The 27973-nt window shown below is 38.0% G+C and overlaps 2 protein-coding genes across 4 annotated transcripts in view; both read right to left on the reverse strand.

The window, feature by feature from the left end:
- Nucleotides 1-6898: 6898 nt before the first annotated feature.
- LOC121378462 lies at nucleotides 6899-17631 on the reverse strand. 3 transcript variants are annotated; one of them, XM_041506650.1, is made up of 3 exons: nucleotides 17510-17631; nucleotides 8835-9131; nucleotides 6899-8059 (listed from the first exon to the last, which is right to left on the reverse strand). In XM_041506650.1, exons 2-3 carry the CDS (start codon nucleotides 9103-9105, stop codon nucleotides 7518-7520), a joined length of 813 nt encoding a protein of 270 aa, XP_041362584.1. In that variant the 5' UTR covers nucleotides 9106-9131; nucleotides 17510-17631; the 3' UTR covers nucleotides 6899-7517. The 3 variants fall into 3 exon arrangements, with proteins under 3 accessions (XP_041362584.1, XP_041362576.1, XP_041362594.1); XM_041506642.1 differs by lacking the exon at nucleotides 17510-17631 and adding an exon at nucleotides 13203-13278; XM_041506660.1 differs by lacking the exon at nucleotides 17510-17631 and adding an exon at nucleotides 13203-13278 and having other exon boundaries at nucleotides 7726-8059; nucleotides 8875-9131.
- Nucleotides 17632-23491: 5860 nt separating this feature from the next.
- The window catches only part of LOC121388642, a 5457-nt gene continuing 975 nt past the window's right edge, over nucleotides 23492-27973 (reverse strand). Inside the window, exons 2-3 of the mRNA XM_041520075.1 lie at nucleotides 26308-26844; nucleotides 23492-25022 (exon numbers count right to left, since the gene is read on the reverse strand). Of these exons, the coding sequence (XP_041376009.1) occupies nucleotides 24487-25022; nucleotides 26308-26844 (1073 nt within the window). The 3' untranslated portion in view covers nucleotides 23492-24486. The remainder of the gene's footprint in view (nucleotides 25023-26307; nucleotides 26845-27973) is intronic.

A 27973-nucleotide genomic window follows, 5' to 3' on the forward strand; every position in this document is an offset into this window, starting at 1 on the left:
TTGTGTTCATATGTATTATTATGTATATACCCGGTATGGCAATTAAAAAAAAAACATGCTGCTTATTGAAGTTATGGACCCAAAACCAGGGCCTATATTTTCTAAACTATCTTAGCACTACGAAATCATAAAAGCATCGTAAGCTATGATGTCACTATGGCGTATGTTGTAGTGACGTCATAGTCTACGATGGATGTAGCACTAAGATAGCTTAAAAAATCCCTAACAAGATTCAGAGCGGGTTTACGGATCCGCAGGGCCTGTAGCACAAAGCACAGCAGGCCCGCCTTCCCAGGATATATATTTTGCAAGTCCCTCGGTGAGAGGGGAAAAATGACCTGGGGAAAATATATGTACAGATCACCACGGGGTCCCCTGAAGTGCGGGGTCCCGTAGCACGTGCTACATGTTCTACTGGGATAAACCGGCTCTGGCCAGATTATTAGCTCGCCTGGCCCGAAGTAGGGCAGCAACTTTTCACATTTTGAATTTTTCCTCCAGTTTCACTAGGCAGGTTTCATCTAAACTCGTTCCAAATGATCACCCGATAGCTCTGACCAAGTGTTGTTATTTTCCGGGTCGATTCAAAGTCCAAGATGGCCAGCCTAGCCTCTGATTGACTGAGATATTTTCGACTGTGTTTATCTGTATATAAATATATGAAGATTAAAATCATTCTTGACATGGAGAATAATGGTTGAAAATTAAATAAATCACTTTTTTGCAATGGGGGCGGGACACAGCCCAGTGGTAATGCACCGACTTGATGTGCAGTTGGTCTAGGATTGATCCCTGTTGGTGGACCCATTGGGCTATTTCTCATTCCTGCCAGTGCACCACGACTGGTATATCAAAGGCTGTGTTATGTGCAATCCTGTCTTCTTGGATGGTGCATAAAAAAAATTCCTTGCTACTGATGGAAAAATGTAGCAGGTTTCCTTTCTTAAGACTGTCGAAATTATCATATGTTTGACATACAATAGCTGATGATTAATAAATCAATGTGCTCTAGTGGTGTTGTTGAACAAAACAAAAAAGAAGACGAAAAAAGCTTCTTTATTTTGCAGTGTTCTTTCAGTTAATTTGCCTTGATGGTATGCCACGATTTCCATACATCCTAAATGTTTCAAGTCAACTTGATATTTCTAACGTCACAAAATGCAGTTTCCATATTTTAAAAACACACGTACAACTGAGATGTAAAAGTTATAAAATGAATGAATGAATATTTAATGACACCTCAGCATGAACAATACATCGGCTATACAACACTGAATATGTGCTATAGGGTGTATACTACCAAATCAAATCCCATAGACGACAATAGTAACATATGTGGCTAAAACTCCTACCTGCAGCGTATCAATCAACATAAACGCCACGGATATAAATACTACCACCCCTCACACTTAAAGTGAATCAGAAAAAATTGGGGGTCAAGCTGCTCGTTTCAGCTGTCCTGCTTTATTACTGTAAGTAATTCTGTAAAACCCTTGATCAGGGTTGAAAATTAGCAGTCGCCCGTGGCGACCTGTGTTGGCTAAGGGCGACTAAGAATCTTACAAAGGTAGTCCATTGGGCGACCATCGATTTTAGTGACTGGTGAGTATGGTACTAGTTAAAAAACGAACCACACTGATACTGAATCGATTGCGATAAAACACACCATGTCTATGCACTACAGATCTGGCAGCATAAGACCTAGAACAGGTTCTATAGTTTGACAGTGCCAACATGATGAATAAAGATACAATTCATATAAAACATATTAATTTATTAAGTTTTAAACCCGTACCATCTCAAATAACATTTTATTGGGGTAAAAGTGCAGTGTAAATTATTTAATTTTTTTTTACAAATTACTATCAAACTGCATAGGTTAACTCTTTTTTTTGTGATACAAGTTTTAAGGCAATTGATGGAACATCCAAGGTAATCTGAATGACACAACTTTAATACGATATATACTACTCAAAAGAATTTAAGGGTCAAAAATTTATAACCAAATAAGTTTCAGAGTGTATTAGATTGATGATGTAAACTACACCAAAAATTTAATTTATTGTTCCATATTTACAAAAAACCACAAATAAACGTCACTGTATACAAGAAAGTCACATGACATGCTGTCAAAGTTGAAGGTTGTCAAACATGGATTTTAGACATTAGAACATTCGTTTAATAGTGTGTGAATCCACCCCTGGCGTGAATACTCTCGACACATCGTTGCCTCATGCTGTTGATCAGACGTCTGAAGAACTCTTGGGGAATGGCCTGCCACTCTGCCATAAGAAGTTGACCCAGATCATGAAGGTTGGCTGGAGGGGCATGGTTATCCCGAACTCTCCTGCCTAATTCGTCCCAGGCGTGCTCTATTGGGGCCAAGTCAGGCGAATATACTGGCCAATCCATCCTGGCGATACCTTGTTGTCTGAGAAAGTCCGTTACCACCCTGGCGCGGTGGGGTCTGGCATTGTCATCCTGCAGAACTGCCCCGCCGCCAATCTGCTGAAGGCCTGGGAGAACCAACGGCCGGATAATCTCATTCAGATAGCGGATTCCATTCAGATTGCCATCCACCACATAGAGGGGGGTCCTGTGGTGGATAGAGATGCCGCCCCACACCATGACGCTGCCACCACCGAACCGGTGACGTTGTCTAACGTTAATGTCAGCGAAGCGCTCCCCAGGACGTCTGTAGACACGAACCCGACCGTCGTTGAACTGGAGACTAAACCTGGACTCATCAGTGAACATCACTCGACCCCACTGAACACGTTGCCACCGCAGATGAAGCGTGCACCAGTGATGTCTGGCCGTTCTGTGACGTGGTAGGAGTGGTGGTCGAACAGCCTGGCGACGGCAGCATAGATTATTGGCTCTCGGACGATTGCGTATGGTTTGATCAGACACTCGAGTTCCAGTCGCAGTCCGCAAATTGTCACGTAATCAGCGTGCAGTGGTTGTGCGTTGACGTAGAGCCATATTGGTGATGTAGCGGTCCTCTCTATTTGTAGTGCTTCGGGGTCTTCCCGAACGTGGACGATTTCAAACAGAATTCGTTGCTTGGCACCGTTGCCACAGTCGGCCAACGACACTCTGACTGACACCAAGTCTCAGAGCAACATTTCTTTGCGTATTGCCATCCTGAAGCCAAGCAATAGCCCTTACTCGATCTTCGATAGTCAGTTGACGTCGTACCATTGTCGAATTTGGAGTGTGCACCGTACACGAATGCAAGCTCCAATTATACGGAAATTCAGCATTGGGAACATGGAATACACATGCAAAGCGTGCAAATGAAGCGCTTTGTGAAAAAGCAAGTTATGGGCACTTAGCAGACCTTTCGCTTTCGCCCTAATTTACGTGCAAATGTAAGCATGTTTTCGCCATTAGAACTAGTCGACAGTGTCAATGACAGTGGATTTTAATTCATTTATGGGGTGCTTAGACCCACTTTCGTCAAAATGGAACAATACCATGCGTGACATTATGGTCTAGCTAATATAATTGACATTCAGAAAATAATGTCAAAAATATCGTCTGACCCTTAAATTCTTTTGAGTAGTATATGATCAGGACCGTATCTCTGCACAAAGCAGAGTCGAATGGGCATTTGGCAAAACAGTGGATGATTCCATGGATCTCTATCTAGGAGAACAGCCACTCCTGAGGCAATCATTTGCTGGGAATTTTATCCCTCTTGTATCACCACAAAGTTTATTCCATCCCTCTTGCATTGCCACAAAAAATACTGCCACTCCCAAAATAGTTTACTAAAGCTTGCGCAGTTCTACATTTAGTCTATTTCTAATGCATTATCTTTTACCCTGCACTGAATATGAGATTTAATATGTTTAATTTAATGGTACTTTGTAAAGAAGCATGTGTATTTATACTGGATTTCTTTTTCAATTTGGATTTTTTTTTTTTTTTGAGTTGGTATGGGTTTAAAACAACAACATGTTAAAGGCATACTGTCATAGATTTAACGACCTTATTTCTCTAAAAATGGATAATAAATAAAAATTACATTAATTGTTGGAAACCAAATCTAGCCATCGCATCACCGTAACTGAACCATGATGGAGTGAAATCCATATCGTCCCTCTCGGCAATTTTAGTTTTTGAATTATGGACCATTGCCATAATTCAATTATTTTTACAAAATGTCATTAATAATCGGAGTATGGTGGTTATGAAGATGGTTGAATAAAGTACATTTAGGGACAAATCAAATTATTTTTGTGTACAGATAATACTTTGTTAGTCCATTAAATAGGTCAGTGGTCTGTGACAATATGCCTTTAAACATCAATTCTTCGATTTTCTTTAACGCAGACGGTTATTATTCAACAAAAAACCCCACTATAGTTTTAATTTTAGGCTACCTGTGCAGCTAATTCAACTGGCCCTGCTGGAAACCTTGATTTTCATGTTAATTTTCAACCCTGCTTGATTAAGTACACTTTCCCATCTAAAATCACAAAACTGACCAATTATGTAGTCCCAAAGAAAAGAAAATTATCATTTGGGTATCGTGAGTAGTCATTTTTGCTCGAACGTACCCTACCAACAGGCCTAATAATATGCATTTTTTTCTTTGGATTTTTTATAAGAGTAAAATACTATAACTCCATTTCATTCTATTGATGCAAATTGAAATATATTTAGTTAAATAGTTTATTATTCTATCAAGTCATTTATGTTGTTTTACAAGTTTGGTTGATGAAAGCGAATCGCCTTGTCGTAAATTATAGCGCATGTTTACACTGTGCATAGAGGTGTTAGACGGAGCTTGTCACTTCGCCCCAAGCTATACCACCGGACGTCGCAAAAACTAAACAAAATGGCTGCCCCCAGTTGGCAGGATTAATCACGGGTTTTTTATCAACTCTAAAATTATGCTTTTTTCATTTCTTAAAGTGTCAGTATGTGTTGGTCGTCCGGGTATGCATCTTTCCAACACATCGGGCTCATATTTGAGTTAATCCTCCCTTTAACTGCAACATCTGACGACAAAAAAATCACTAGCCATCGGGCATGGCAATAATAGTTATTTACTAGCCCAACATTGAATATCACTAGTGATGGGAGTGAGGCTACCATAATCTAGAAGCCCTGTTTAATTTTACTTGTCATTTTAATGAACAAAAATATGCAATATTCCTGTTCGGATGTAACTGCTTCATTGTCCCACAGACATTGCAGTTTATGCTGACATCATATGATACCATGGCTAATGATGTTATAAGTGGCGTTACAACCGCTCCATTAAACCGGGCCGACATGTGTTACAGATTTGTAAATTAACCAAACTTTAGTGTCCACTTACAAAGAGTTGAAACTAGGGTCTGTGACTTTAATGTGACATATGATTTTCTTTTGTGCTGAGGTGTTGTTAAAAATTCATTTATTCATTGATCAAAATTTTAGTGCTATTTTATGAAACACATCTCTTGCTGTCTGTAGCAATATAAAAACAAAACATAATTTGCAAAGCACAATTAAGCTTTTAATAAATGAATATGTTAAAATACATGACATTGTATGAAACTGCGGTGGCTAACTAACATGTAAGCATTGCCCCTTCTCATTTACAAGTCAAATTAATAGCTGCCCCTCCTCTGATATCAGTACTATCCTGTCTGTGGGATGATGCATATAAAACATCCCTTGCTGCTAATCGAAAAGAGTAGCCCATGAAGTGGCGACAGCAGGTTTCCTCACTCAATATCTGTGTAGTTCTTAACCATATGTCTGACGCCATATAACCGTAAATAAAACGTGTCGTGTGCGTCGTTAAAGGTAGGGTCAACTCAAACAAGAGCCTTATGTGTTGGAAAGATGCATACCCGGACCACCAACACATACTGACACTTTAGCAAATGAAAAACGCGTAATTTTAGAGTTAATAAAAAAACATGATTATTCCTGTTAACTGGGGGCAGCCATTTTGTTTTGTTTTTGTGACGTCCGGTGGGATAGCTTGGGGCGAAGTGACATCAGCTCCTGACCATCTCCTGTATGTACAGTGTAAACAAAAGCATTAATTTTCGACAAGGCACTTCCCTTTGATCAACCTGACTTGTAAAACAGCATAAATGACGTAATAATATAATAAACTATTTAACTAAATATATTACAAGTTGCATTAACGGAACAAAATGGGGTTATAGTATTTTTCTCTGTGATATAATCCAAAGGAAAAATGTACACTATTAGGCCTATTGATATGCTATGTTGGAGCAAAAACGACAACCCACGATACCCAAGTGATAATTTTCTTTTCTTTAGGACTACGTAATTGGTCAGTTCTGTGGTTTTAGATGGAAAAGTCTACTTAATCAATAGTTTTACAGAAACTATTTACAGTAATAAACCATGTCCATTACCATTTTAGGGGCGACAGGTAATATTCCACAATACCGGTATGTATTTTTGTGTCTAGACAGCGGCAATTAATTGGCTGACTGGTTGCCAATCAGGAATCACAGGTAGAAGCAAACAGCATAGACCAATTAACTAAGAAAACACTCTGTGTAGCATTTCAGTGCGTAGGTTAATGCATGGACAAAACATTGTTAATTATTTCAACTTGTGTAGCCACTTTGACAATGGTATTTTATTTTGTATTAAAAAATAATATATATAGTGCTGGATATACTTATTGCTGGCTTATTGGGATGTATATTATTACAGAACATTGCAATGTATGACTATTTATCATCCTGCAAAAAACAGGTAGATTGTTTCTCTAGTTCTAAGGCTCATTCCTGATGTTATGCGTTAAGTATTACGTAACCACCAGCTCGCCAGAGGGTGTACTCAATGAGATGGTACAAAATGGCTGCACCCGTTATATATAATAGCTGTCACATTTAACCGTTTTATTAATTAACTATACGATTATACTTGTTGATATTAAGCAATAATGTGCATTATAAATCGTTGAATATGCATACCAGGCCAAATGCCTTAATTGTCCCTTCCTTTAAATAAAATATTTCCTTCCTTCCTCTGATATCAAAACATGTTTTGCATGTGACTAAAGTTGTCATGGAACGACAATAATGTTCTCCTTCCTAACTTGCATCTTTTGTCTTTATTATAGTATAAATTTTTTCAACTTCTTAATTTAAGCCCTGGGCCTAACTTCAGATAAAAACTTTATCTTCTCCAAAGTGGTATTTTCCATATTTAAACCCAACTAGACAATTTTTAATAGATTTGGCTGGCAAAGATTTCGAGAGTACTAGTACCAATTTTTGGCAGAGTTATGACCCTTGCACAACAAATGAATGTGTTTGTTTTATGACGCCACTGAAGCACATTGATTAATTAATCATTGGCTTTAATTTGGCAAGTTTGACTCGTAGTCATCAGAGGAAACCTGCTACATTTTTCCTAATGTAGAAGATACAACAATTTGTGGGGCCCAATATGGGACGTGTATTGCTTTATTAGTACTCTCAGAATTCTTGCTTCTTACTACATGTAGCGGTATATTAATGAATTTATATTTCCAATTTTTTAAAATATTCCGAAATTTCTTGTACTCTACATCCATCTTTTTCCTTACTCAAACAGGTTTCAATATTTCTTTTGAAGATTTCCTTTGTGTCATCCCAGCCTCTGTGGTATTTGATTCCCGTCATTGCTGAAATTGATGGTGTTATGCCATTTATTTCTTCCTTTGGCTTCATAAAGATAGGAATGACAAACTCCTTCTTGACATATTTATCTATCCGATTATTATGGATGAGAGAGGAGGACTGTGAAACATTAGCTTCAAACATACACTGACTATCAGTGAAAAACGTTTTCTCAATCAGTAACAGAATACAAGGAATGTTCAGTATCAGATCATTCAGGTTTTCAATTTCAGTAACTGCAGCATCTGCACAGTCGTATGCTAGTGTCACATTCAACAGTGAGTGGTGTGGACCACCAGATAGGTCCAGTGTCTTCAGGTGGTCTCGAAGAGTCCTAGCCTCTTCATGGCACTGGTAGTGACACAAAATGGCAACATCATATTTATTTCTCTTAGATGCTGCAGCTGAAAAAGATGAAGTAATAAACTTAATATAATAGTGTTGTGCAGGGCTCACTCTGGAATAAATTTTATTTTAGCCAATTTTAAGATATGTTGAGTATTTCTACAGAAAATGATGAAATATGGTTAGTTTAAAGAAAATTTTAATAGCCAAAGACTGAACGTTGTACATGTATCTACTTTGTATAAAAAATTGGCAATGAAAAGGGTGTTGTGTGTGTGTGTGTAGCAGTCAACATTATGATATTCATGCACACTTAAGGGCTGTTCACAGTTATCCTCCGTCAAGTGTGATCAACTATGTTGACTTTTGATCATTTTGTTTCTTACTTTAAAATTATATGCTGGGATTAACTGCCTCTCTTAACATGGAGTTTGTATGCTTGTGAAAAATCAGATAATTGTAAAAAAAAATCAGATTATCTTCCCCAGATCCATGCAGGGTTCGAAGATTTTATTTTTGGGGAGATGGCAAGTGTTGTCGGAGGTTTAATAACAAAAATTAGGGCACCAAGGCAAGTTGAAGGGGAATACTAAGACAAAACTGATTGTAAGTCAGACCATTAATTCTTTTGCAAGTGTTTATTATTTTTCGCACTTAAAGATACATATACAACATGAGCTGTATGGGCAGGGCACAGTGGGAAAACCGGGTAGGGTGCCATGCAATTTTTCTTGCCATCTGTAACATCTTTCGGGGCAACCACAGCACTTGCAATTGGTGCTGTGGTGAAATTCGAACCCTTTCGATGGTCCTACATATGTAAGTAAGATGAACCTGCAGTGTTTGTGCTTTCCTGAATGGGAAGTTGTCTTGCCATAGACTCGTCCTGACGTTGCCCTTGAAGAACAGGGTCCACACTACTTGGATCTGCTTCTAGTTCAGGATCTACGCTGGATTCACGAGAAGCTAGCCAGTGTGCTTTACGTCTGGAAGAGTCGGTTGCCACTGTGTTGTCACCAACCCCAAGCCGCTGTGGTAGTTCTGGAAAACCAGATCGTTCATCTTCCGTCAAAGACGGTAAAGCATCAGTTGTAAGATCAGACATGGCTTTTAATGTATTCCGAAATGTTTCTGTAAAACAGACCAATAAATATTTAAAGTAAAGCTCAACACGTCTCCTATCTGGCCCAAGAAATGTTCTTATCTCTTAAATTCAAAGGCCATAACTCTATGAATAATTGGTAAATCGCCATGAAAGTTGAACTGGATCTGTAATAGTACACAATAAAGTTAAGACACAAAATTTCAGCTCAATATCTCAAGGCATTGTAAAAAAAACAACAAAAAAAACCGGAAAACTATATGTGGGACAGACAGATGGGCAGACAGACTGATAGACAGACTAAAGAACGGAAATGAGACCTGTAGTCCCCACCGGTTGGACCGGTAGGGGACTAACAAACAAGAGGAATGAAACTTAATTTTTAAACCAAAAATACAATCAGTAAAACATTTATCCTTTAATGAGCATGAGCATTGAAGACTGGTACACCACAATTGATCAAAGGCATGTACTACTACATGTATGTGCTTTCCTGTCTGTGGGTTGAGTGCTTGCTTGAGGTGCTTGCGTCACAGGATCGAACTACCCAGGTGGATCCATTCAACTGATTGGTTTTTTTTCTCATTCCAACCAGTGCACCACAGCTGGTCAAAGGCCGTGGTATGTGCTTTCCTGTATGTGGGAAAGTGCATTTAAAAGATCCCTGGATGCATTAACAAAATGTAGCAGGTTTCCTTTAATGACTATATATCAGAATTACCGAATGTTTGACATCCAATAGCCGATGATTAAGTAATCAATGTGCTCTAGTGGTGTCGTTAAACATACCAAACGTTTAAATTAGCCGAAATAAAGGAGTGTTTAATGATGCCCCAGTACGAAAGATATATTGACTGTCGCGTGTGACAGGTAAATGGATTAAAAATGATTGTTACAGTTTAATGTACTGTTATGACTAGGGGTGGGACATAGCCCAGTGTTAAAGCGCTCACTTGATGCGTGGTCGGTCTAAGATCGATGTAGCAAGTTTCCTCTCTAAAACTATATGTCAGAATTACTATATGTTTGTATCCAATAGCCGATGATTAATAAATTGGTGTGCTCTAGTGATGTTGTTAAATAAAACAAACTTTTTTTATGATATCAGATGATGTATCACACAGAAAATGTATAATGTTAGATTAATAAAAATGGTTGTAATATTTTTCATCATAGTCTTATGAGAAATAAGATGGTTATTTCAAAGCTGCATAATGGCATCTTCCCACCAAAATTATTTATTGACTAAACATTATACCTTGAATTATAAAATATTACAATAAAATTATTTAATTTAATGGCAATTAATTAATTAAAAAATCAATAATCTTCAGAGGATCACTGCCCAATTTGGGCATGTTGATTTAAGGCAAATATTCCACAACTATAAGCAGGTGAATGTTGCCAACAAGTTTGCTGTCTGTGTGCAATGCATGTCTCTAATGGTGGGGCAGGATGTAGTCCAGTGGTAAAGTGTTCACTTGATGCGCGGTCTGTCTGGGATCGATCCCTGTCGGTGGACCCACTGGGCTATTTCTTGTTCTAGGCAGTGCTCTACAACAGGTGTAACAAAGACTGTGGTATGTACTATTCCTGTCTGAGATGGTGCATATAAAAGATCCCTTGCTGCTAATTGAAAAGAGTAGCCCATGAAGTGGCGACAGCAGGTTTCCTCTCTCAATACCTATGTGGTCCTTAACCATATGTCCGACGCCATATAACCGTAAATGAAATGTGTTGAGTGTCGCTAAATAAAACATTGCCTTTCTCGTCTCTAATGGCCTTCCATTTTGCAGACAGTTCGATTTTATGGATGCACCACTTTCATAATTGTTACAATTTGATAAACACAGGTGCATGAAAGGGGGCTTGTTGAGGGTGTTGACCTCCACCCCCGTGCTAGAGCAAATCTTCACATTTAATCAGAAGTGTTGATGTTCAGGCAAAATGAGCTTGCCTGTAAACATTTCACCATGTATTTCCATCATGTAAAATTGCATAAATATTTGTCTGGTACTTTTTTTTTTAGCTCTTAGTAATGCAAATATGAATAAAGGTTGTTATTCTGATTCAGGCATACAGACAAATGTAAAAAAAACAAAAAACAAAAACACTTAAGAGAAATATGTTGGGGTTTTTTTTAAATATGACACATGCTTTTTTTAGGGAGAATATTAAAAGGCTTTCGAAGCAAAACTGAAAAAAGTTTTGTTTTGTTTTTTCTTATCCATCCCCACCCCATACCTCTTCAAAACACCAAAGCAACTTCTGGCTTCACTAGCTACTGTTTCAAGAAAAATAATCCAACACTGTTGGAATGCATCATATCTCATGCAGACCAAGTTTAACAACACTCTGGGTAGGGCCATTACACCGACTCGCTAACCCACTGTCCAGATAGCTGAAGTGTGTACCCAAGATAGCTTGCTTGAACCTTAATCGGATATAAGCACGAAAAAGAGGTAACCTATAAATGAAAAAAATATTTGGCCAGAAAACCTTGATTTTATATCAGACATTCTGAAATTGTCAACACTGTTAAAGGAACATTCCTGAGTTTGCTGCATTGTAAGATGTTTCCGACTAATAAAATATTTCTACGATTAAACTTACATATTAAATATATTTTTTTGTTTAGAATATCAGTGTCTGTATATTCAATGTGTTTCTGGTTGTCTTAATATTTGTAAGAAGCCCAAACTGGATTTTGTCTTAGAATAATTTCATTAGTACGAATTTTTTTTATTTTAGGATAAAATGAAATTTAACCAAGTACAAATATTAGAATGATCAGAAACACGTTTAATATACAGCAACTAATATTTTATGCAAAAAAATATATTTGATATGCAAACTCAGGAATGTCCATTAAACAACAGTTTACTATCATCCTAATAGTTCTTGTTTTTATCGCTGGAGCAATACTTATATTAAGAGCAACAAGTATAGGGCCTACATATAATTATTTTAACTATGAAATACATTATTTTGACTATAAGAAACGTCTATTTAAAAAAAAAAAAAAAAAATCATCCAAAATAACAAAACACACCCTCACATATTCAACATACAGGGGCGTGGCTAGGGGGGTTCGGATTACCCCCCCCCACCCCCCGCTGAAGCAAATGGTCCGCTTTCAGAACTAAAACATACAGGTTTATACATATGGAGTTTCTGGTGGTGCAAAAACTAAATAGAAAAAGGTCCACTTGGTTCATATTCGACCCCCCCCCCCCCCCCCCCCCCCTTCCAGGTCCAGATCACCCTACGCCCCTGAAATATATGTATATTATTATTAAATGATGACTCCCTGTAAGTTCAGCGTAACTAGGCTAATGACTAGCTGATTACGAGTTTTACTCGGCCTATGATGGCATTGACTCTGGACATTGAGAGACCATGTACATTACAATAATGTACATTGATTCAGGACATTGAGAGAAAATGTACATTACAAAGAAAGAAATGTTTTATTTAACAACGCACTCAACACATTTTATTTACGGTTCTATGGCGTCAGACATATGGTTAATGACCACACAGATTTTGAGAGGAAACCCGCTGTCACCACTACATGGGCTACTCTTTCCGATTACCAGCAAGGGATCTTTTATTTGCACTTCCCACAGGCAGGATAGCACAAACCATGGCCTTTGTTGAACCAATTATGGATCACTGGTCGGTGCAAGTGGTTTACACCTACCCATTGAGCCTTGTGGAGCACTCACTCAGGGTTTGGAGTCGGTATCTGGATTAAAAATCCCATGCCTCGACTGGGATCCGAACCCAGTACCTACCAGCCTGTAGACCGATGGCCTAACCACTACGATGTACAATAATGTACATGCATTTTTATTTAGTATCATCTATGAGATTTAACTTGGTGATATACTGTCACTACACTGCAGAACAAAGATGGTAAACGCGGAAGTTAGTTGCGCTAGTTTCGGTTTCCTAATCGGTTGTGATGAAAACTAGAAATGAATTTATCTCGCCTTCGTGTAAAACACATTAACCTCATTAGTTATTTACGCTGAGACAAAACCTTTATACCACACGTAAGCAGAGTCAATACCACGCGTAGGCATATGTTCACTCACCGGTTTTTTGTTGTTGGTTTTTTGTAAACATTTGCAAACTATTTCAACTGGTTCCCGTCTACGTCACGAAGGTTACGAGATGATTCGTACCCGGTACATAAATAAGGACACGTTTTATGTTGAATTGCTAGTTTTTCGCTTGACGGATTTTAACTGCATGTGTGTGTGTGTGTGTGTGTGTGCGCGCGCGCGCTTGCGTTCGTGCGTGTGTGTGCGCGCGTGCATACGTGTGTTTGTGTTTGTTTTTTTGTTTGTTTTTTATTTGTTTGTTTTTTATTTGTTTGTTTTTAATTACTGAATTTTCTGCATTCAGTTATAGTATACTTGGTAGATAATAGCTACCTTCAATCCGTGTTGGTGCTAATACTGTTAATTAGTTGATTGGTAAGAGGCCATGTTTGTTTGACGTGCTTATATCCCGAGGGTTCAGACACGCTTACTGTAAACACAGCCTCTGATTAAAATCAGGGATTTGCCCCATAGTAAGAGTGAGGGGGCGGGGGGTATGCGCTGGACAGGGTATTGCATTACATTTAGTCTAATAATAAAATTTAGTTAAGCCATAGTTTAAAATCGTCCCGTAACCTCCACGAAGTAGTATTCGGTTAAATGTATTGGGTAAAAACCAGTTATTAAGCGTTGAAGGAAGGAAGGAAATTATTTATTTAACGACGCACCCAACACATTTAATTAGGCTATGGTTATATGGCGTCAGACATATGGTTAAGAACCACACAGATATTGAGTGAGTGCCCTCCCCCCCCCCCCCCCCCACACACTTGTGAGCAATTTTTTTTTTTTTTTTTAAATGTATCACATTAATGTTTGCCATTGTAACCAAAATCTGATATAGTTTGTACCCGATCCGTCAGGGCCACAATGAGGGATGATTATCAGCTTCTCAACCTTTTGGAACAAAATACTGATAACATTCCGTACAAGGTGCGGGATGTAGCCCAGTTCTAAAGCGCTCGCTCGATGCGCGGTCGGTTTGGGATCGACCCCCGTCGGTGGGCCCATTGGACTATTTTTCGTTCCAGCCAGTGCACCACGACTGGTATATCAAAGGCCGTGGTATATGTTATTCTCTCTTTGGGATGGTACATATAAAAAAAATCCCTTACTGCTAATGACAAAATGTAGCGGGTTTCCTCTAATGTCATGAATTACCAAATGTTTGACATCCAATAGCCGATGATTAATTAATCAATGAGCTCTAGTGATGTCATTAGACAAAACAAACTAACTTTTAGCATTCCGTACATGCCACAAAAGACATGCTTAAAAGGTTCAAGTTGGTACCTTCACCTACTTGTGCTTGTAGTCTGGAAAACCAAAACAACGGAGTACACGCTACAAAGGAAGCCGACCTACCAAGGATCGAGGAAATCGGTGACCCATCGCGTCTCCCCTTCACGCCATGTTCTACGGTGACAGAATGAATGAATGCTTAACAACACCCCAGCACAAAAATACACATCGGCTATTGGGTGTCATATGGAAATATCATTTATATTATTATGTAAAACCACAGTAAGTTATGGTGACAGACGAGGACAGAGAAGGACAGGAAAATACAGCTATTTCATTCTACAGACTGGACTGCTGGATGTGTAGCTTGTGAAAGAGAAGAAGAAGAAGAAATTATTTTATAGTCAGTGATTGGTAAATAGCCTCTAAATGTCTGTCATAAAACATTTTGAAAGCCTCCAGCAGTCCTTAAATATCATAACCCCGAAGAAACAACTTCCGTGCCATAATGATATGGTGTTTGAAATCGGCAAATAATGAGCAAGCCCATGTGTTAAAGTGTTGACAAACAGTTAAGATGTTGACGTTATTTACAATTACGATGAATAAATATTAAAATGTGTTTAATATTATGTACGTTTATTGATTCATCTTTCTGATTAACTATCAAACAGTAAAATAGCAGACAATTTTTGAACTGTATCTTCAAGAAGCACAAAAAATCTTCCAGTTCCTACACAAATTAGAAGTTTAATATAATAGCACATACATCCAATTAAAACGGAAAAGACAATGGGATATGAAATTAATGTTTTTTTAACGACTGATCTGCACATTTAAAACTTATTACACATCTATTTACAGCAACTTCGTATCTAACATGGTTATTCAGATATGTTATCAACTCCGCAATGGCAATATGTTACGGTGCTGACATACTTTGTTTTCTCATTCAATATCCCCCATGAAATATTTTATGTGATGAACATATTGATTCATCTTTTTTAGTAGTCCTTAGAAGAGAAATATAGCATGAACATAATTATTTTGATTATTTCAGTTGTTTTAACATGGAACACTGAAGACAGCTTCCAGTTGCCACGAAAATAGAATGTTGGAAACAATTGGATACAATTAAATGGCTAAACAATAGGGATATATATTCAGTCAATTCACGGTAACATGACATGATTTGTAATTGAACATCATAGACTGTGTTTGTTAACTGGCGTTACGATGTTGACGTATTATTTGCAAAATGAGTAACGGAGAAGGATAATCTTGCAAATTGCAGAACAATTGGTTCAGAAAAAAAAAATCAAACATTATATTACTTTAAAGGCTACGAAGTAATCATAAAAAGCACTAAGACAATCTTATTAAAAAAATTATCTATATTTTTTATTCAAAGCTTTGGGAAATAATTACGAAATAAAGCTAGGTTACGAAGCTGAGGAAAACCTACAAATAGAATTGGTTTCCACATGGGATATTTTGTCTCCTATTTTCGTATCCGTATAATCTTCATAGCTTTATCATAACACAATATGTCTATTATTTCAAGACCTCCCACTTTAACAGGTCTGCACATAACAATCCTTTTCATTATAGTTGTTGTTCCATACGAACTCGAATATATTCGAGTATACTGGTTAATTCTTTCTGAAATTATTCAGACGAATTTGGTAATATTAATGTTAATAAATAAGTTTAGATATTAAGAGTGCCTTTGTTACAACTAATGTATCTAATGGCGTTAATAGTCTTTTCATCCATCTATTTGTAGATGGATTAATTAAAAAATAATTAAAAATTAAACTTATAATTAAAAATTAACCATTTTACTGAGGTACATACTAAAAACAATTTAAAAGAAGTAGGATTCCATTTTAGATTTTCTTTAGTGATAACATACGGTTTAATATTTTTGTATAACAATAATAAGCCCATTGTTCAATATGTGCACCAAATTCAAATAAATTAAAGTATTATGTAAAAATTGCCATTAGATTGATGGACTCGTTTCCTCCCCCCCCCCCCCCCCCCCCCCACTTCCCAACAATTTGTCACACGACTGGTACACTAAAGCCGTGGTATGTAAAGGATCATGGTTTTCGTCTACATCAGCGAGTGTATGATTTGTTATGAATTATACGAGAAAACAGAAGTAATACTTGATTTAGTATACTTTTATGGCAATTCCTAATTTAGGTGTTTGTGCAATTTGTTGAGCCTAGACTTGGGACCCCTACACTTTTCCAAAGAAGGGGCCATGGGACCCCTGTGAAACCTCTTGGATCCGCTCCTGAGCTTTATTATTTCAGGACTACATATGTTATTAACATTTTGAGAATTGGGAGAGCGAGAGCGAGAGAGAGAGAGAGATGGGAGGGGAAGAGAGATAAAGAGAGGGGAGACAGAGAGAATGTGTATGTGCGAGAGAGAGAGAGAGAGAGAGAGAGAGAGAGAGAGAGAGAGAGAGAAGGGGGGAGACAGATAGTGTGTGTGTGAGAGACAGAGGGAGAGAGGGGGACAGGGAGAAAGGGGTAGACATATAGTGTGTGTGTGTGTGAGAGAGAGAGAGAGAGAGAGAGAGAGAGAGAGAGAGAGAGAGAGAGAGAGAGAGAGAGAGAGAGAGAGAGAGAGAGAGATTTGTAAAGTGTCATAAACTAATATAATTAAAGAGACTGTCCCGGGTTAGCTGCCATTGTACCGGTTTCGACTAACAGGGTATCTTTAACAGCAACTATTACATATTAAATACATTTTGTTGTTTAAGAAGAAGAGGAAGGAAATGTTTTTCTTGTTTAAGATGCGAGTATCTGTATGTACAACGTGTTTCTTGTTATCCTTATGTTTGTAGTTGCCTAAACTGTATTTAACCTCAAAATAATATCCTACGCACGAAAAAAATATATACTAGTATTAGAGAAGAAAAATGAAATTTGAGCTACTACAAACATTTGGATGACCAGAGACACATTAGATATAAAGATACTGATATCCTGAACAGTAATTAAACTGATGTAACTTTAGTTGTTAAAATGATTAATTACTTGGAAATATGTTACAATAGTTGGAAACTCATGATAGTTCGTTTAAAAGCATCTGTGATCGCATTTATGCAACAGGCCTACCTGTACTTGTGAAACCAACACTATATACGAAGCCTACGTTCAGCCAACCGTTTTTCCCTAAACGTTTGCATACTATTTTACTGGTTCCTAAAATGGTCATTCATTTTAATGTGTAGCGTAAAAACCAGTCTAGCAATCGTTAGCAACAAACGGCTGGCTGAACTTACCCCAGGTATTTCCGCATTTGTGTTCTTCTTTGGACATGCCCTCCTCTTAAGACCCACCACACTGTCACGCAGTTGGCTTGTAAGAAATTAAAAATCATTAAGTGAAACTCGGGGAATGAATGAATGAATGAATGAATGAATGAATGAATGAATGAACGAACGAACGAATGGTTTACAGACGCTCCAGCACAATCGGCTATTGTGTGTCACACAATGGTAAATATATTTATAAACTGATGATCCAAAACATAAAATCAAGTTAAAAACAGTGCAAAGTATAAGTATCACAGGTAAATATATTAAAATTTCGAATAAAAATCTCTATCTCATAGATAATTTCAGGGTGTAATCGAAATTATTCCATCATATTTTGTCTACCAAATATATCTTTCCTCGTCGGTCCAAGATGATTACACTCCACCAGAATATGGTGAACCGTCAAAAAGAAAGAAAGAAAGAAAGAAATGTTTTATTTAACGACGCACTCAACACATTTTATTTACGGTTACATGGCGTCAGACATATGGTTAAGGACCACACAGATTTTGAGAGGAAACCCGCTGTCGCCACTACATGGGCTACTCTTCCGATTAGCAGCAAGGGATCTTTTATTTGCCCCTCACAGTTCGTAGTCCAAATATATCTTTTCGAATTGCTTTCAGATGGGTACACTCCACCAAAATATGGCGTACTGTCAGAGTACACTGACAGTGCTCACACTGAGGTGGAGGATACTTCTTCAAAATAAATGAATGGGTCAAATAGGTATGACCGATGCGGGCACGACACAAGACTACTTCATCCTTCCTGCACTGTCTATAGGAGGACTGCCACTCTCCCAAGACTGGCTTGATAGCATGAAGCTTGTTCGCAACCTCACCGTCCTAATCACGTTGCCAAGTCGAAAAGATAAATTTGTTGATATTATTTTTAAAATCAGTATAAGGTACATCAACCCTGGCATGAAGCAAATCCAAAGCAGACTTGGCAGCTGAATCTGCCTTTTCATTACCCCTGATGCCAACATGGTTGGGCACTCAACAAAATACAACATCTATTTTGGCAATAGATAAAAAGACACACTTTCGTATCACCATCCCAAGTAAGGGATGGTCCAGCTTCATATTGCGCAAAGCTTGGAGACACGAAAGTGAGTCAGTAAAAATAATAAACTTGGATGCTATGGAAGCTTTGATTTCTTCTAAGGCTTTAATGACTGCCCAAACTTCAGCACTAAAAATTGATGCCGAGTCAGGCAGTCTCATGGAAATGATAGTGTCTGATGGAAAGACTGTAGCACAAGCCACAGAATTTCCATCCCGTGATCCGTCTGTATACACATGAATGTAATCACGGTACCTGTCTTGAATTTCCATGAAAAGTTGTTTATAAACTACAGCATCTGTACGATCTTTCTTCAGATGCACCAGATCAAACACAATTTTAGGTTTCCAAAGTGTTTCCAAAGTGTCAGTTAAATCAATGTTGGAAAGCGACAAAAAGTGCTTAATGCGAAGACCAAATGTACGAAAAGCATTTAGCCTTGCATCAAATGTTATCAAACACCGCATCATGTGATGGATGTTTTCGTAAAGATTTAATCTTGGCAGCATACTGCAGAGAAAGCTTGGCACGTCTAGCACCCAAACAAGGTTCGTGTTCATCAACGTACAAGCTCTCTACAGGAGATGTTCTAAATGCATCAAGACAAAGCCTAAGTCCCTGATTGTGTATAGGATCTAGCCAGATGCTTATGAGATTCAACTTCCGATATCTGTACGTTATCTAAAAATAGGGGTGGATTATTTGTAGCAGAACATTTTCGACTAAATATGATAGTTTTAGTATTTTTCTGGACTAAATTTAACCAACCACGTTTTGGCCGAAGTAAAAAAGAAAGAAAGGTTTTATTTAACGACGCACTCAACACATTTTATTTACGGTTATATGGCGTCAGACATATGGTTAAGGACCACACAGATTTTGAGAGGAAACCCGCTGTCGCCATTACATGGGCTACTCTTCCGATTGGCAGCAAGGGATCTTTTATTTGCGCTTCCCACAGGCAGGATAGCACAAACCATGGCCTGTGTTGAACCAGTTATGGATCACTGGTCGGTGCAAGTGGTTTACACCTACCCATTGAGCCTTGCGGAGCACTCACTCAGGGTTTGGAGTCGGTATCTGGATTAAAAATCCCATGCCTCGACTGGGATCCGAACCCAGTACCTACCAGCCTGTAGACGGATGGCCTGCCACGACGCCACCGAGGCCGGTTTGGCCGAAGTATTAATTAGCTCAAGATCTGTGTTAAAAATATTTGCACAGGCCCATGGGTTTTCGACTGAGATATAAAGAGAGGTATCGTCAGCAAAGTCATATGTTGGATGTAATTCCATTTACAATATCATTGATATAAATCAAGAACAATGAATGAATGAATGAATGAATTAATGAATGTTTAACGACACCCCAGCACGAATAAATCAAGAACAAGATTGGACCAAGTACAGAACCCCGAGGGACACCAGAGGGAATTTCTTTTGCATGGCCATGTATTACTACACACTGTTTACGACCAAACAAATAGCTTTCAAACCATTTTAGAAGTTTACCATTTATACCCACAGATTCCAATTTGTAAATTAGACCCTTATGCCAGACCCTATCAAATGCTTTACTTATATCACAGAATACTGCTCTGACCTTTTTCCTCCATCCATTTCCTGGCAAATGAAGTGGTAAAAATCAATAAGTTGGTTAACTGTTGAATCACCAGGAATGAAACCAGATTGCAATTGTGTTATGGTTTTATTATCTTTAAAGAAGTTAAAAATACGTTTGAAGATACATTTTTCAAAAAGTTTTGAAATAATACTCGTAAGAGAAATTGACCTATAGTTAGAAAGATCATAAACTAACAGGCAAAAGAAACTTATCACCTTGTTCAGTAGGTCCATAAAGAAAAACCAAGACAGATGTGATCTATATGATGATTATTGTACTGAAAGGAATCATTTTCCAATGTCTTTACAAAAAAGCATTGCCATATCCATAGTGCACTTGCCATAAGGCTGAGCGAAAGAGACATGGGGTCAAAATAAAAAATTACACAATCAGAGTCCCTTCAAAAGGTGCTTTTAAAGTCAAATCATGGGACAAGACATGTCCTCAGTAGCGTGTGTGACCACCCCTTGCATCAATACACGCCAGAACACGTCTCCTCATTCAAGCTGCTGTCGATTTGCTGGGGGAGGTACGCGTTGTCTCATCTGTCGATCAAAATGATCCCAGAGATTTTTTTATGGGATTCATGTCTGGAGAACATGATGGCCAAGGCAATACGTTGACGTTAACGTTGTTGAGATAATCCTGAACAAGTCTGGCTGTATGAGGTCGTGCATTGTCTTGCTGCAAAAGGGTACCGCTAGGCTGTTGACGCAAGAATGGCACTACAACAGGGCGCAACACTTCATCCCTGTATCTTTGACCAGTCACATTTCCACGGATGATGAGAAGCCTTGTTGTCCGTTGACTGCAAATACCGCCCCATTCCATGACGCCGCCTCCACCAAAAGGGTGAACATCTTGGATGCAGTTCGGCGCCAGTCGCTCTCCCTTACGTCGATAAACACGAACTCGGTCATCATTTCGGAACATGTTGAAGCGACTTTCATCCGTGAACAGCACCCTTTCCCAATCACGCCGCTGCCACCGACGTACAGTTCGTGCCTATTGTAATCTGCGTTGACGGTGTAGAAGCTCTGATATCAGCCCTGCGGAGTCGTCGTAAGACTGTTCGTCTGCTGATGGGGTGTTCCAGTGCCGTCGCCGCCGTTGACATCGCCGTCACGAATCGGTTCCGCAAGTGGATTGTCCGGATGTAGCGGTCTTCAGCTGGCGTTGTGACCCTTGGTCTTCACGATCTTGCACGGTCTTGTGCCTGGCCTGTCTGCTGATAACAGCTCAACAAGTTGCTGATGGCGGCTTGACTACAGTTGAAGGTTCTTGCAACCTGCCGTTGAGAGGCCCCCATATCGGCAATACCGATAGCTCTGTTGCGTTCTGCTTGGGTAAGTCTCGGCATCTCTCTGATGTTCTGTTTGATACTGCTTCCTTGCTTTGTCCCACACCGGTATTTATGCACAATCATGCACGAGAAATTTTAACAAATTCAAATTATGCTGTTTTTCACATTTTTCATGACCACGAAATTCACTAAATCCGGAAACAGTGACTTTTCGGAAACAGGGTGTGTTTTGGCGAATGTTTTCTCATTACTTTCAAACTTATTGCAGTATCTTTAATCCAGATAAACTTATTTTAAAAGTGATGTTTCTTTTGCCTGTTAGTTTACTTCCTTTTTTGTGAATGGGGCTCACATTTGCAAATTTCCAAGAGGACGGAAACAGATAAATTGAAGAGACGAGTAAGAGGATAACATATTTCAATAGCGAGTAATTTAAGTAATCTGTATAAATCTGGGCCTGAAGATTTGGATACGTCTAGTGATTTCAGTATATCTTTTACCTCGTTTTGATATAAATGTATCTCGTCTAAGGAGTTTTGAGTAACCCTGTCTATAGTTGGCAGAGTTTGTGGTACATTGTTTCTAGTTTTAGCCCCATTATGACATTTATTTCTTTGTCTAATTAACCTTCTTATATAACCATTCATAAAGGGTTTATCTTCAGGTCTAATGGTGACAACTTTACTAGGGATACATAGGTTAGCTGCATTTAATAAAATATCAGTTAATTTTAACGTTATTGTCACAAAAAGATTCAGACTGAAATACATCATCCCAATTTATATCAGAAATAAATGATTTTAGACCCAATACATCTGTAGCCGAATAGTCCCATATAATTCGTTTGAAAGAATAATTTTTCTTATCATTAGACATAGACCCAATGTAAAATATAACTGGAGAATGATCACTACAGAAGCACATCGGATTTAGTGATAAATAATGGACAAGATACAAAAATTAAATCAATAGTACTTTTACTGTGCTCGGTGATTCGTGTGGGTTCTGTAATTAATTGTGAAAGCTGAAAACGAGCACATAAATAATTTATATTTACATTATTTCGTTCAAGTACATTCGTATTAAAATCCCCAACGATCACAACCTTATTTATATGATCATGGATGTTACATATATCGTCCTGCAGTCTCGAGCAGTGGCAGTCCTTAGGAAAACCAGGATGTTACTTATATCTTCCTGCAGTCTCAAACAGTGGCATTCCTCAGGAAAACCTGGATGTTACTTATATCGTCCTGCAGTCTCGAACAGTGGCAGTCCTCAGGAAACCAGGATTTTACGTATATCGTCCTAGTCCCGAGTGGCAGTCTTCCTACAGGGAAAACCGGGATGTATGTAGTAGTTTGTCCTGAGGAGTGGCAGTCCTCAGGAAACTAGGATGTATATTGTCGCCCTAGTCCCGATGAGTGGCAGTCCTTATACAGGGAAAAACTTTGATTATCTTGTTAGTCCTGATGAATGGCAATTGGCCTATGGAAAACCAGGATGAATGAATGAATGTTTAACAACACCCCAGCACGAAAAATACATCGGGTATTGGGTGAAAACCCAGATGTATATTATCTTCTTCTTTTTTTTTTCTTTTTTTGTAAATCTTTATTACCCCCAGATCACTGGCAATGTCAAGGTTGGGGTGCCCTGAATCATCGTCTTACAATATACAACAATAATAAAATTATAACATGATTATGTGTACCTGTATAACGGTACGGTAAAGGTTTTATATTTCATAGTATGTATATAAACAATATGTGATATGTATGGGAGTTATATTCATTACATTTCTTATCACATACTGCACAACGATATTCATATACATACATATACATACATACATACATACATACATACGCATTTTAAAATGATCTGAGGGTCAAGAATGATAGGTGATAGATATTATCATCCTATAGAGTCACCTACAGGGAAATCCAGGATGTTTATCATGTAGTTCTAGTTTCGAGGAGTGGCAATCTTTATACATAACGTCACATATCTAACAGTGATTCATGAGTACATCCATGGGTTTCGTCCAAATACTCAGAATTTGTAGAATTATACAGAGAAACAATTTTGAATCTGTTCAATGTCTTTGTTGTTTGCAGTTTATATGATTAAGATAATAGATGCATTCATATACTGCTGTTTATAATCAAAACTACTGTTATCAACTGTAATCCTCTGTAATCTTCATTTCCATTAAATTAAAGGAACTTCACCGTCAGTATATTTGAGCAATATTCTGTGAACTTGAACTTGTGAAGTAAAGTTCCTGCCTTGAATTATTCTCTGCACATTCATGTGCACCTTCAGATGTTCCATTGTTTACGGACTCTGTAGAAAGGTTTTAGGTGCCTGTACACACGACAATGTGCTATTAAGTGGCAGTCCTCCTACAGGCGGAGTTGGAACCATACATCGTGGTCAAGTAATGCTCTACTTATTAGGTATTAGCAAGGCAGCCGACAGCTAGTCATATGGCTGCATACCCTCATAGTTTGCTTTAGAATCAGTCTTTTACAGCCATACGACATAGAATATGTTAATGGAAGATTGAATCATAATTGTCACCTATATTACGGTTTTTATTACAAACTTTAAAAAAATTGTATTGTTTTTGACGTATTATTGGCAGATAGATTATCGCCTATTAGTGTCAATTTCTCTGGGAAAATCCGCCCCTCCTAAGCTTCTTTTTCCGGGCGAGATTCTTTTAATTTATCTTGCAGTTGGTCGAATTTCTTTAAGCATCTTTTTATCTGATTTATAAAGTTTAACTCGACACGGTCATTCCATTCTTCGTTGTGATACCTGATTCCCGTCATTGCTTTCATCGTTGCTTTCATACCGAGTATCTGTTGCTTGTTTTGAGTAAACACTGGAATAACAAAATCTTTATTGGCATACTCCTGTACACTGGTAAGTGAACAAAACACGGAAACATCTGAATAAAAATGGCACCTGGAATCCTTCACGAAATGTTCGTCTATTAACAGTAAGACGCATGCCACTTTCTCGACCAAGTCATCAAGATTAGTGATTTCTGTGGCACCACTTCTCCCAAATTCCTCAACGAGCTGCACAATTATCTTTTTCTCTAACAGACGACTCTCATTCAACCTGGTTTGGAGCCTGGACGCCACAGCTTGGGTATTTTCATGATGTAAAATCAGAACGTCAGGGTTTACCGGTACCGGAGTATGACATATGTTGTCATCATCTTAAATATAAACAATAACAAAGTATCAATATACAAATAAATAAATAAATAAATAAATAAATAAATAAATAAATATTATATGTATGCACCCACCCATACAGAACTTAAATATACACAACAAAAAAGGTATAATACAAATAAATAGATATGGCATTGTTATATGTATACACTCACCCATGTACAACTTTGCTACCACAATAAATATACACAATATTAACATATGTATAGATACAGTATTTAAACAGACATGCTTTATGAACATATGTACTAATATACATCTACCCTACGCACCTGCAATAGTGCATTACGATAATGAATGGATGTCTGTCTGTCTCTCTCTGTGTGTCTGTCTGTCTTTCTCTCTGTCGGTGGGTCTGCCTGCCTGCCTCTCTCTCTCTCTCTCTCTCCTCTCTCTCTCTCTCTCTCTCTCTCTCTCTCTCTCTCTCTCTCTCTCTCTCTCCATAAAAAACGACATAGCCGTTGGGGAATGGTGGGGAATGATACCGCTTATCAGAGTCTATAAACATAGGTGAAAACCCCTGAAAGTTGTAAGAAGATGAATCAGGGCTTCCCAACCCTTATATCATCAATGTTTCTGCGGACAATACCATACTTATAACTGAAAAAAAAAATACAACTGCCCATGTACAGTTTTTATCATCATCTTAAATTATTTAAAATATACACAATATTAAATACAAATAAATAAGTATAAATAAATAGACATGTTATATATTTACACCCACAGCCCAAATAGCTTGAATGTCTTCTAGTCCTACCAGACTTATGCGAAGATAGTGCTAGAATGCATTTAACAGTTGAAGACTGTCTATTTCCAACGACTAACTCTCTAGCCAAAGATCTTTAGTTTGATAATTGTCCAGTTCATTTGTGGTATTAAATGTACACTTTAATCACAAGTACAACAAAATCCCCCACAAAAAACAACCTGACAGTCTTATTCAAATATTGCTCACTTTTCAACACTAAATAATGCTCTAGCTCTATTATCCAATATACGCAATGTAGGGATATAGGAGAATTACCACTACACATACTTTTTAAGTATAGGTGCCCAACAGTTTTATCTCTTGCATAATAATAGCACTAATTTGTGACGTGTTTATATCCTTCAATATTCAAGCACAGCCCACAAGGGCATCTTGTCAGACTTCTGCATATGAAGAATAAAACAAAATGCTGAAAAACAATGACAGTCAAGTGTTATATTCTTGTACAATAAACGGTTCATTTGCTCAAAGCCAATGATTCTGAAGATACATACCTAATAAAGACAAACTACCAAAGCTTATGCTGTCAAGATTTGAATCGATTAATGCCGCAGATGCCTGACTTTGTTCTGGTGCTAGACTATCCTGACTTCGTGCTTGCGTTAGACTATCCCGACTTCTTTCTGGTGCAAGGCTATCCTCACTTCGTTCAGGTGCTTGATTATCCGCACTTCGTTTTAATTCTTGACTATTCTGATTTCGCGCTAGTGTTAGACTACCTTGTCTTTGCTCTGGTGGTTGGATATCCTGACTTGATGCCGCTGTGGCACCTCTTTGTGCTGCTGTTAACGACTCCTGGATCACATCAGGTATTGCAGTATTTTGGCTTCCAGTATATGAACCAGAACTGTAGTCAAATAGAAAGACTTCAGTAAAACTTGAAGCACTAAGACATTCAGGATCTACACTGGATCCACAAGACGTTCTACTGGTGCTGTCACAGGCTCCAAGTGGCTCTGGGCGTGTTTTTAAACTGGTTGGTACATCATCTTGAGTTGCATCGCTTTTAAGATCAGATACATCTGATGTTTCTAAAGCAAATAAACAAACAAACAAATCAAATGAATAAATAAATAAATAAATTCTTGTAAACTAGAGAGTTGATATTGAATTGTATCAGTTTCAAGATCAGATATATCTGACGTTTCTGAAACAAACAAAATAAACAAAATAAATAAATAAATTCTTGAAAACTGGATAGTTGATATTGAACTGCATCAGTTTCAAGATCAAGATATATCTGACGTTTCTGAAACAAACAAAATAAACAAACAAATACATAAATAGTGTTGTAATAACTGGGAAAGACCCTACAAATCACTAATTGTATATAACATATATTTAGTACTAGTACACTATATATGTTTTCTTTACACGTACACATATAATTAAAAACCAAACCCCATTGATATACATCAATTCCATCATTAAAACTATTACAGTTAACATTTCCCATGGCAATCGACTATGGATTTTTATAATTGACCATCACATCGGTAGAGCCAAACTGGTCCATTTTCAATTATTATCAATCACTGGAACATCACAAGCTGCAATGGATGTTTTACATCATGTACTGTCCATAGACAGGACAGTACGTACCATCGCCATCGATGTACCAGTTATGGGGCACTCATTAGGACAGGCAAAACCTGAATCCAGTGGAGATGGCTCACCCTGTGACCCATCAGACCCCAGACGAGCGTTATCCTACTGAGCTACATCGTCCCTAGTTACAGTACAATACAATTTGCCTGTAGTCTACAGGTCCATATAGTAATGGCCCGTGTATCACATGCTTAGTCTGAATTATAAGACTCCATCATATGCAGTCATGTTGGTTAGAATAGGTACACCAAGGTACATTTGACCTGCGACAAGGCTGTCCGAGTCCCAGGGTCGAAAACATACATCAGCGAGGGTGTCCTAAAATTTCCCCCATGACCGCCTATGATGAATGACTTTTTCTCACCTAATCTTATCTCATGGGGTAGCTATGTCCTACATACCTAAGGACAGTCAGGCAGCCAACCACCACACCCAAACTTATGGTATTAAGATTTGTTGGCTTTTTTGCTGATTATACATCTTTAGGAAATCTAGTTCACAGATTTGAAGCATTACATCGTGTCACCTTTTGGCATTTTGAGATTTTAAAAA

Source organism: Gigantopelta aegis, chromosome 2 (assembly GCF_016097555.1).
Source record: "Gigantopelta aegis isolate Gae_Host chromosome 2, Gae_host_genome, whole genome shotgun sequence".
NCBI lineage: Eukaryota > Metazoa > Mollusca > Gastropoda > Neomphalida > Peltospiridae > Gigantopelta > Gigantopelta aegis.

Excerpts from the sequence above, each read along its gene's own strand:
- LOC121378462 (XM_041506642.1), bottom strand. The coding sequence starts at position 13,233 with ATGTTTACAAAAAACCAACAACAAAAAACCG. Across the intron at positions 9,132-13,202 it reads AAACCAACAACAAAAAACCG|AAACATTTCGGAATACATTA; the intron begins GTGAGTGAACAT and ends TCTGTTTTACAG. Across the intron at positions 8,060-8,834 it reads GGAAAGCACAAACACTGCAG|CTGCAGCATCTAAGAGAAAT; the intron begins GTTCATCTTACT and ends CATCTTTTTCAG.